General features: G+C 42.9%; 1 protein-coding gene across 1 annotated transcript in view; it reads right to left on the reverse strand.

Annotated features, from left to right (window-relative positions):
• Nucleotides 1-12243, reverse strand: part of LOC310793893 (outer dynein arm-docking complex subunit 2-like) — a gene marked incomplete at both ends in the record, with an annotated part of 66716 nt that overhangs the window by 19783 nt on the left and 34690 nt on the right. Inside the window, 2 exons of the mRNA XM_083655783.1 lie at nt 1796-1955; nt 5671-5939. Of these exons, the coding sequence (XP_083511909.1) occupies nt 1796-1955; nt 5671-5939 (429 nt within the window). The remainder of the gene's footprint in view (nt 1-1795; nt 1956-5670; nt 5940-12243) is intronic.

Raw genomic sequence — 12243 nt, forward strand, 5'->3', positions numbered from 1 at the left:
GTTTTTGTGTTAGATTCAGGCGGATACGTTGGTCTCTAGTGATTGGTTAGGGAAAATAGAATCCCCCTGGGAGGGGGGGGGGGGGGGGGGGGGGGGGATTTCCCCCATGGAAATTGGTTAGAGTGGAGGCAATGCCAGACTGAAGAAGGAAATGGAGTGTAACAAGTTGACAATTCAGTCTGATATCAGGTTAAGAGAAACTGGGTAGTTGGCATGAGCAGCAATAGCCACCATGGCTGAACCGACAGAAAAAAGAGCGCCACCTACAGAAACTCAACCATCATCAACAGAAATCCAAGGAGAAAGACATCACAGTGCTGGACACAGAGCAGTGCAGAAACACCACAACAATATTATGAGCACCGAAATAAAAGAAGAAGGTGAAACTCATAGCCTGGTATCCAGCCCCTATGAATCACAGTTTTCAGCCATCTTGAATCTTTTGAATCGCCATGCAAATTCCAAGAGTGCTGAAAACCTCATGGATGATCACTTCAAATCCTCCATATTAGGGGAAATGTGTTGGAAAACAGTTTACCTGGCTGTCATCGCCTTTGTTCAATTTGAAGAAATCTTCCACTCGTTAAGACCTTTGACACGGTTACTGGAATTAGGGTGTCAGTTTAAACGCATGTGTTTGCGTTTAGGTGTGTGTGTGTGTGTGTGTGTGTGTGTGTGTGTGTGTGTGTGTGTGTGGGTGTGTGTGTGTGTGTGTGTGTGTGTGCCCCATCCCATTGTCCAACACAAAGCATTCCTCTGCACTCTGCTCCCCCTCACCAAAACAAACAGCTTCATCAGGCCCAAAATGAGAACCAGACTAGGTATGGTGGCCGGCGTCCTGAAATAGCCGCTGCAGACTTCTAGGCCGTATCAATGACCTTGTCAGCCAGATGATACTGTACATACGCTGCTGCACGTGCCAGATAGAACACACACACATGGACGGACGCACACACGAACACACGAACACACGAACACACACACACACACACACACACACACACACACACACACACACACACACACACACACACACACACACACGTAAGTTCCATCTCTGTGGCCATTTTGTCAGTTGCTCAAATCCGTCGAGTAATATTCCTCCTATTAATATTGTGCTGTTGTACTTGCAATAGATGGTGCAATAAATGTGAAGGCGACTGCCGTCTAGTTCACATTAACCACTGACTGACCAATTAATACAAATCTGTATTAACACGTAGAATTTAGAAAACTGACACGGAGCATTTAGAAAGAGATAGAAATATCGACATTGAGCAATACACAGGTACTATATTGTAAACCAGTAGTTCTCAACATGGGGTCTGGTGACCACCCAGGGGTCTTTGGTGGGCATTCCAGGGGGTCCCCAGAAAATGTATGAATTGTTGAATCACTGTTGTAAACCTCCAACTCTAAAATGCAGCAATATTTTCTACTGCCTACTACTAATTGCTTATGAGTTGATTATTACACAGACACTCAACACATCAGAAATCAATTCTGTTTTTCCCTTGTGTGTTACAGTCACGTTTGCATTTATACAAGGTGAATCCTCTCACTGTGATTGGTTCAGCTTCATTTTTCTTCTTCCCTGCGCCAACAGCTTGACAGAGTATCGATCATAGACTGTGACAGACACAGAGGGGAGGGGCATAGACTGTGACAGACACAGAGGGGAGGGCCATAGACTGTGACAGACACAGAGGGGAGGGCCATAGACTGTGACAGACACAGAGGGGAGGGCCATAGACTGTGACAGACACAGAGGGGAGGGGCTTCTAGAGGATTTTACCTGGACCAGGGTCATCTGCGAGCCCAGGGCCAGTAGGATCTTCTCGGTCTTGGTGGGGTAGGGGTTGTCTCTGTGCTTGTAGAGCCACTGCTTCAGCGGCCGCGCCATGTCCTGCAGGGCCTGGCGCTTGTGTCGCACTTTGCCCCCATTGGGACGTCCCCTGCACCAGAAAGAACAGGCACTGTGTGTCAGCCAAAGAGACCAGGTTGTGACTGCTAACACGCTCCATTCAGCTTATGAACAGGTTAGCATGGAAAGCTGATGAATTTCACATGCATACCCCCCTATAAGAAATAGCTTTCCCCTGACAAAAATGAGCTATAGCACTCACTAGAATAAGCCTTCTATGCAAATATCACTATCATATTCCTCAAATCGCTGGAGGAATATTATAGGAATATTATGCTGAAACCATACCAAATACCATAAGGGATGATAAGGTCATTATAAACTCACTATTGAATACCACAGACACACTATAAGCCCCAATAGGAATATTGTGATTATTCGTTAGGGTACAATAAGGGGTAGATCTAGGAAAACAGCCAAAACCTTTTTAGATTTTCCTTGCTCTGCTGCCATAAAATGAGACCTACCTTACAGATGATATAATACACGCATAATATTAAATGTAGCTGTAATAAAGTCTGTTAATTCAGCTGTAGGCTATAGGACACACACCTAGATAGTCCTGGCATACACTGACATGCAATGCAAAGTATGGGATACATTTCTGGGCTTTTGGTACTGTTTTCTTAATCTGAACCTGGGCCATTCATTTTTTAACTCAATTATAATCTACGTAAAAATAGACTATTTTAAGGTTTGACACATCGCATCCTAAAATTCTCCACGTGACAGGTAGCCCAATATGTCAGAACACAGCCTTGATTTAACAGACTTTAACCCCCTTTTTTTTTTTTTTTTAGGGAAATTCTGGGCTCAAACTCATAAAAGATAATTAAGACAACGCTGTTTATTGAAGCAGACCAAACCATGTCATGCAGCGGCAAGCAAACTCCTAAGTGCATTGGGATGCTGTCTGAATTCTTCAGAGCCCGTGACACATAAAGCCAACATTCTATAGTGTGCAATCTTCTCACCCAAAAGCACTGCAATTAAGCCGAGGGAGGACGAGAAAGATAGAGAGACATAGACAAGACATAGAGAGAGAGAGAAGGAGAGAGAAACAGACACAGAGATGGAACGGCTCACTCACACTTTACTTTTCATTGCGTGTGCCGCAAACCGCCAACACGTTGCAACGAAGCAAACAAAAACATCCCGCTCGGGCCAAAAGCACTTCTGCTAGATGAACATTTCACACCCAGGAGGAGCGCCTCAAGAACAATGTAGCGGCACCGCAATCACATCCAAGGACACTGGGAATTAAAGCTGCATTTATGGTTTGCCCGTACAAAAGTGAATTATACATATAACACATTTCAGAGGGATGCTATATATGAAGATATCACAGCGAGGCCCTAAAGATATCTGTTTGAATCTAGTGAGGCAGAAAGTAAAAAAAAAAAAAAAAAAACATAATACAATAATCTCTATATTGCAGTGATAATCAAACCCTTTTCATTTCAAGGACCCTAATTTTGCCCACGTCAGCCACGGACCCCCATTTTAACAAGATTTTGTCTGTCTGTATACAGGCTATGGTCTGATCCAAATCTGAGAATATTGTTATTGTTAGATTTTTTCCAGAATTCCCTGACTATCTGTATTGTAGGTAAAGAGACAGATAGCAGAGAAACTATGATCAAAACACTCATTGTTCTACATTCTCTTATTGTGTTAACTTCTTGCTAAATTAAATGGTGATGTTTAAAAATTCATCAATTCGCTGCTGACCCCCTGGAACCCCCTCCAGGACCCCTGCTGGTCCCCAGACCCCACATTGAGAAACACTGCTCTATTGGATACCTCTATATGTCCTGATATGAATATTATAGTGATATTATAGGCCATAAAAACACCACCAAGTATGATAAAGTCACTATAAACTCACAACAGAGAACCACAGACACACTTCAGGGATTATTAGCCGATCTATAAGTCTATTGGTTCTGCTGAGCTGTAGGCTGTAAAGCAGTGGTTCTCAATGTGGGGTCCGGGGACCACCTGGCGTCCTTGAGCGAGTTCCAGGGGGTCCCCAGAAAAATTTATAAACTGTTAAACTTCACAATTATTTAATTTGAACACAATTAGAAACTGTAGAACGACTATTTTGAGCATCGTTTCACTGTTATTTATCTATCTACAGTACCTACAATACAGATAGAGAGTGGAATGAGATGGAATACTTGTCAAAATCACATGTAATAATAGTCTCAGATTTTGGTTTGAGATACAAAATCTCATAAATGGGGGGGGGGGGGTCTGTGGCCATTATGTACTAAATTAGGGGTCCTTCACATGAAAAAGTTTGAGAATCACCTGCATCTCCAGGTTTTTTTAACCTGTAGATGTCAGTGTGGTGCTGTGCTGCATCCGCTCCTGCCGTTATCTCAGCAGAGAAAGCTCCACTGCTGCTGGAACATATTTTCTCCTAACCTCAAGTCCGCCTGAGCTTCATGTTCTACAAATATTTTCCTTGTAATCCAGACTGGTATGAACATCCTAAAGGACATTTTAGACCTGCTCCGTGCTCTGAATGTCGGTTTGACACACACACACACACACACACACACACACACACACACACACACACACACACACACACACACACACACACACACACACACGTGCGCGCGCATACACATGCACACCCCTCTATGGAATGATTTGATGCTCTTCATTAGTACTGATACTTCCCTTGAGGAGGCTCCTTAAGGTCACCCCCCCCAAACACACACACACACACACACACACACACACACACACACACACACACACACACACACACACACACACACACACACACACACACACACACACACACACACACACGTAAAAACTGCTACTGTCTCTAATAAGCAGCTTACAATAAATATTACAACAGCATGACATGATCTTCTCTGACTCTGGCTATCTGTTACAGAAAATTAAAAGGAAAAGGAAATAAAAATAATAATATGGGGCCCGTCCGTGATTGACTAGACCACACAGGGAGTTGAAGGGCACGTTTTATGTATTGGGAACAGATGTAGGCCGTCTTTTAAAACAGCTACCGAACACGGATGACCTACTTATTAATTTTAAGATTAGCTGTGAACATCAGCACGTAAATGGAGACCAGGTTGGGGAATGGTAAATATTCATTTCCTGCCGTTTTGGAAGCCTGAGATCATGTGGCATGAGATGGGAAAACTACATCCGCAAAAATTCATATTGAATTAACAATTATTGCCTGCCAGGTGTGATATGTTGGTGAATGTGTTATTTTTCTAAATTGATTGTGACCATTAAACTGCATTTCCTTTTGGATATGGATCGGAATTTAAATCATTTTGGATGACATTAGCCTTTTTAATGGCTTTTGTGTGTAAATGCATCATTACGCACAGGTTACTCATTCAAACAATTTCATTAGTGAAGTTATACATATTTTCTTTTACCAAACTGGTTCACAAAGTTTTTCATGTAAAAGATCCCCAAATAAAACGATCACCAGATCATATCCACCATTAATAGGATAAGATTTTGTCCAAAGAAGCCGTATTTTGTCCTTATATAACTTGGTACAGAATAATAACTGTCTGTACTCTAGCTGGGATGATAGGGAGAGTGAATCTCATTGCACAAACGCCTCTAATGAATGAAATAATAGTGAAATGAAATCATTCATCGAGGCCATCAAAAACCCCTGGAGCTCCCCGGCCTCCAGTCAACACACAGTCCACCCAGCATTAAATAACTCCACATACCCGGTCCTCCTGTGCCTGATGGCCTGGTTGTCTCTGATGGCCTGGTTGCTGGAGAGCAGGTCTGGATGTTGGCCGTCGATGACTTCCAGATAGTTTCTGCTGCTCATCTCCACCTCCTTAGCCTTCTCCTCGAAGAGGACCTGGCTGCTCAGCTTGTTAAACACTATTGTGTTCATCTTTGGCCCAACGATAGTCCAACCGTTCTCTGTGGCGAGGGGGGGGGGGGGGAATCTCCTCGGATGGGTCACAGTATCCCCGCCGTGTCTCTCCTGTGGAACAAGTGGGAGCGTGGATATTTTAGAAAAGAGGTATCCTTCATAAGCAGTGACTCAGCGTTCAGCAGCCACCAGTAATATAACGTTAAGCACTAATATAGGCTAAGCAAAAAAATCATTTTCACAAAAGCATTCATTTATTATTCCCTCCGAATTATTGTACAGTAGGCTATAATAGCCTACCTGCATACGCTTACAAAGATGTATAGGCTGTGATCTAGCACAAAGATTTATGTCTGTTTATGGTAAACTGTATTCTGCAAATAAAAAGTGGGTTAACTGTACCTCTGTATCCCTCTATATCCCTGTTCAGATCAGACCTAAAACATTTACAGCAGCAATTTGCTATTCAAATTCATTGAGGGGACAAATATTTGCTCAAACTAATGCACCCCAAAATAAATAAACAAATCCAAAGATTTGTCTCAATTCAAAGCATGAAGGTTCTACTCTAAATGTTTGTTTGTTTTTCAAACGAGAAAAGAAAAAAACAAGGTTGCACAAAATGAGAATAAAGTTAAACTTGCAGTCAGTCATAAGCAGTGCAGATGAGTATGGGTGCATGATAACGGTGAATTTAGTCGTGCGTAATTGTGCAAAAAAAAAGCAATCTATAAGCCTATCAGATCTAAACAAGTGGAACAAATCTGCCACCTGCGTCAGATAACTCAACTCTTTTCCAATGCGGTCTCACTTTTTTCAGGATTTTATTTTTCCACATTATGCAATTCACTCCAAACAGGGCAGAAGACAGCTCACCACACTATCACACTGATTTGGCTGAAAACGTGTTTTGACAAAAAGAAAGCACTAACTTTAGTTTAACTTTTCACTATATAGATCAAACGACCTGTTAACACGAATATTTTGTGCAGTGCATTGCCTGAGGGTGAACCGACAACGCATTCCATACGGTCTTTGCTATGAAATCCACTTGGGTTTATTTTTGGTTATAGTCGGTTACTCATCCTTTAAAACGAGCAGCCTGAGCGCTTGCAACATGTGCACCTTTATTCCCTTCAGCTCATGTGATTTAGAAGTCCTCTGTGCAGAGCTTACATCCAGTCACGGGATAACTAAGGCGCACATCAATGTTAAATAGCAGTGTACCACGCAGGGATAGTGACTGACAAATAATTGTGGAGAAACAAACTGTGAATTCCATAACGCAACCACCATAAACAAAAAATCAATTATATTCTCATAAAGTATTAATTCAAATTTTTTTTGTCATTTAAGACTTATCTTACCCGACAGGTTAGATGCAATATGAACACTTAAATCTGCCTTAAAATGTTTGTTCACGCCATTCTAACAATCTTTGCAATGTGTGGCACCATTACGCACGACTTTAACTGGGTTTAGGTGGGTTATACCTCCACTACATCCCATGGTGCCATTTCCAGGATAACTTGGGTGACCTATCAAAGTTGAATCAAGTCATTCCATCAGTCAAAACACAGAAGTAGGCTCCGTCAGTTGATAGTTACCTGCTCGGGGCCCCTCCTGCGTCTCTCTGCCGCGTGTTATAACAACAATAATCCCGGTGTCTGCAGTCGCCCATGCCCCACTCACATGTTCCCGTGCTGAGAGCTCAAACCACTGCACGGACCAGAGCCGCCTCCACCGCTTTATCCAGCGGCCTGCGCCCGAGCGCCCGGGACTATGAATATCTCACCCTTCTCATGTTTCCTAGCACAGGCGCCGAGCCTGCGAACATACAGTCAATGGCTTATGCCGGTTCCCGGGCCCAGAGCCAGCCGAAGGAGAGGGAGAGGGAGGGAGCCATCACACTGCAAAAAATAAGATCTGAAAAGGTTGTTTTAACGTTTTGAAATCTTATTTCTCTCTCAAAATAAAAAAATACAATTAAAAAAAAAAAGGGGTGGGGTGGGGGGGCAAATCAACTGGTTTGTGGATTTATAGCCTAATTTTTTATTTTGTTTATCAACTGTAGCCTACTTTTCTGTACCCACAGCAGCCAGCAGGTGACACACACACACACACACACCGACAGTGATTGCATGCTCCAACAGGTATCAGCAATTAGTGATAGCACTACCCACAGCATCCAACAGGTCACACACACACACACACACACACACACACACACACACACACACACACACACACACACACACACACACACACACACACACACACACACACACACACACACACAGTGATTGCATGCTCCCATGGGTGTCAGAAGTAATCCCCTGGCCCACATTTGTTTTAAGTCGCGGGCATCGTGGCTGGTGTGATCTCCTCGCAAGCTGGTCTCTAGTTCTGTCTTGTTTCAACATAGCCTATTGGCATTTGTTTCTGGGGTATTCCTGAAAGATGTTGAAACTGCATCGGAAGCAAGTGGGATTATCTCCACCCAATGGCAGATTTTGTTTTGAGAAAATACATTTTTCAATATTGAATCTTAGTCTAAATGGCTTGTTAGGATGGACATTTTTTGCAGTGTGCAGACAGCCCCTGCATACACTGCTTGTCTGGACTATTACCATCTGTCCAGCATTCATCCAGACATATTTGAGTGTAGTTTAAGTTGGTTTCTGGATGTGGATACACTTGAAAAAGCTTTGTTATCTAAATCCACATATTTCTTGACTAGCAGATTACACCTTATCCCAAATGACATACATTTCCCTGGTGATAGTCATAGCTGCAGTCTTAGTTCTTACAAACCCCTTCAGTGCAATTTCCTTTCTGTTCTCTATCGGAATAAAACGGCCCATCTTCTCTTCCTCAGTGTCAGAGAAAAAAGGGGGTCTCTTATATAGCCACGCCTCTGCTGACTACTCCTGAGGAGCCTTCTCATTGGCTCCAATTATAAAAGCTGTCACATGATGGCCCGGTGAGTCACCGATTCTGAGGCCCTCTGCATGCTCTTTTGGGGTTTATCCAAGGTAGTGATTCGAAGGACGTGACTAAGCAGCAAGACCCATATGAAGGGTTAGGGACCCGTGTAATTATTGTTTATTTGTGCTTATTTTCATCTAACGGGGGAAGTAACTCTTACTAACAGCTTGGGCAAACACGCCATGAATGGCCCAGTCATGTAATCACTTTAATTAAGGCTGGGGAGTTTATTTGCTCAAGTTATATGCAATATCTAAGTTCACCCTCTCCCCTGAACTGAACTTCTGTTACCTGCCCTGACCTTGTCACGGTTATCTAAACCTGTGGGTCGGCACAGTCACTCCTTAAGAGTTTATAGAGGCTATCTCTTTCATCTTAAATCTACCTCTCTAAAGCCTCTGCTCTGGCCCACGTCTGTGTCTGCAGTTCAGCCTCCTGCCTGCTGTCCAGTGTGGGCGTACCAGAGCGATCCAACAGGTAGAAGAACACCATTAATCATAATGAGGGTTTGGCTGTATAGGGATGCAGGACTCTACTGCACACCGCATGTAAAGGCAACAGAGCGGAACACAGCGCTGTCTCATCTCAAGCTGGGGTTTGTGCATGGCACCGACACTGTCTCATCTCAAGCTGGGGTTTGTGCATGGCACCGACACTGTCTCATCTCAAGCTGGGGTTTGTGCATGGCACCGACACTGTCTCATCTCAAGCTGGGGTTTGTGCATGGCACCGACACTGTCTCATCTCAAGCTGGGGTTTGTGCATGGCACCGACACTGTCTCATCTCAAGCTGGGGTTTGTGCATGGCACTGACACTGTCTCATCTCAAGCTCAGGTTTGTGCATGGCACTGACACTGTCTCATCTCAAGCTGGGGTTTGTGCATGGCACTGACACTGTCTCATCTCAAGCTGGGGTTTGTGCATGGCACTGACACTGTCTCATCTCAAGCTCAGGTTTGTGCATGGCACTGACACTGCAGTTGTTTGTTGTCCAATCCCTAGTTGCATGGTCAGTAGCTTTCAACCCATCTGGATTCTTGAAGGCTGCCGATACCATTTAGACCAGTGGTTCTCAACATAGGGTCTGAGGACCACCAGGGGTCCTTGAGGGGGTTTCGGACGGTCCCCAGCAAACTGATTACTTGTTAAACTTCAGCATTATTTCATTTACAAGAGGTTAATACAATTGGAGAATGTAGAAGAACTATTATTTTGACCAAGTTTCACTATTATTTCTCTACCTACAATATAGTGTCATGGAATTCTGGCCAAAATCTTATCGAACAATAAAAAAGATTCCCAGATTTGGGTCCAAGAGACAAAATCTCATCAAATGGGAGTCTGTGGACTAAGGTTGAGAATCACTGATTTAGTCTATCATCTGGCACTAAAACCCTCCACCACCACACCTCATGGAAGGAAACTCTAGGAGGCATTTGGCCTTTAAATGAAAAATGAATTTACAAAAATAGAAAAAACAGAAAGGACATTTAATGTCATTGCAGGTTTTAGAGAGTTTTTTTTTATGTTGTTTGATTGGGAAGAACCTCCATCATATCAGCAGTGGACGACATACCTGACTGATATACAGTATGTAAGGGATAATGGATAGTGAGCCGGTGATTACTGGCGAAATAATGACCGACAGGTGAATGATTGAGCCCGACGCGCAGCGGAGGGCTTAATCATTCAGCTGAAGGTCATTATTTCCAGTAATCACCGGCTCACTATCCATTATCCCGCTTAGAACACGGCCTACAACTAAATCATTCAATAATCTGACAAAAATAATTATTCAAATAGATTTTTTAATAGCGTTTTCAACGACAAAGCGGTTTCATTCGTAATTGGCACACAAGACACCACAGCTGCAACTGGTTGGCCTAATTAGTAGTGTCTTGCTGACAAAAGGCTCTTATCAACTGATTAATCCAGGTGTGGCAGAGCAGCGGTCGGTTGTCGAGAAATAATGACCGCTGAATCTTGTTGATTGACCAATCAGAATCGAGTATTCAAGAGAGCCGTGTTCTAACTACTATTATATCTGTCTAACCCTTCTGGTCACACTGGCCTTTTCCAATACCCAGTAGCCCTCCTGAACATCACTGAATGATTTTAACCGTCTGACTTTCACTATCCCAACATTTGAAGCATACTGTAATTTCTTCCCTCTCCATCTCCACAAGAATACAGTAATGGAAACCTCAGTTTTATGGCCCAAAATGTCAGCTCCTTGACTTCCATCCCAAAACTATTTGATTTTAACATCAGTGTAATTTAAGAAGCACACAATGCTCTCCTTGCACATAATCTACACTCTTTGCATGTGACTTAAGTGTCCCCTCTATTGGTTTATCCTGTATTGATTTATTCGTCACTAACTCTTCCCCTCCACATCTATCAGAGAAAATCTGCCTGTGGGTTTGGCTTGGTCTGCCAGAGGGGTGTTTTTCATAAAGGTTTTATTCCTTTGCATTCATTATATTTGATTTATCCTGGCAAATCTAAACCTTTGTAACTCTGATCCCTTTACAGAACAGACTTAAGTTGACAATTATGCTTATTAAATAAAACATGCTTGTATTACAGATGCGGAGAGAGGTTTTGGAGGAGTAAAATGCAGATCCACATTGATTGTACCTTTCCACACAGTAAGACACACATGTAGGATTCTAGGTCTCTTTTGAGGCACTTCATGTCAACGTGAAAAGCAGACATGCAGTTGACATCACAAAATCAGCGGGGAACACCCTACTTTTCCCCCTCGGGATACAATCAAAACATTCATCATTCAGTGTGTATTCGAAAATTTGGCCAGAAAGGTGGCCATTAGTTGAAATCAGTATTACGTCAACACCTCCAGCCATTACAATCCAAATTAATTCTTAAACCCCAGCCTCTGCAACCATAATCTGCCCCTCATTTAAAGCGACGTTTTCACACCAGAGTTGGATTTAATTTTTGCCATGTACTGTAAACCGAGTTGGAATTACATAGTGTACTGTAGCGGGGACTACTTGTAAAGCCACAGACATATTTGTTCAATGGTTTGCCAGCTTTGGTGGAAAATGTGACTGTTAGCAGAGGAGAAAATGCTCAGGTTGTTTAAAATGACCCAATTACTGTTTTCAGAAAGGTTTTAAACATTTGGGACACTAATCAGAAAGTTTAAACGCACGCTGTCTGTCCACACTTACTTAAAGCAATCAAGAGTCAAACCCAAACGCCATTAGAAGCTGTTAAGATTGCTCCTTGAAATTATAGTGGGGAGTAATTGTATCTTGGAACACCCATTACTATTTTAACCCCACCTCCCGCTGTTGTCTCTAAATATGGCTTTCCAAGAATACACAAATGTCTACGAAAATAGGCACATATACTGCCTGACGGGGAGAAGATGCCAGGTCAGTATCCAGTGTGGATGGG

This window comes from Poromitra crassiceps (assembly GCF_964638095.1).
Source record: "Poromitra crassiceps genome assembly, chromosome: 2".
Classification (NCBI taxonomy): Eukaryota; Metazoa; Chordata; class Actinopteri; order Beryciformes; family Melamphaidae; genus Poromitra; species Poromitra crassiceps.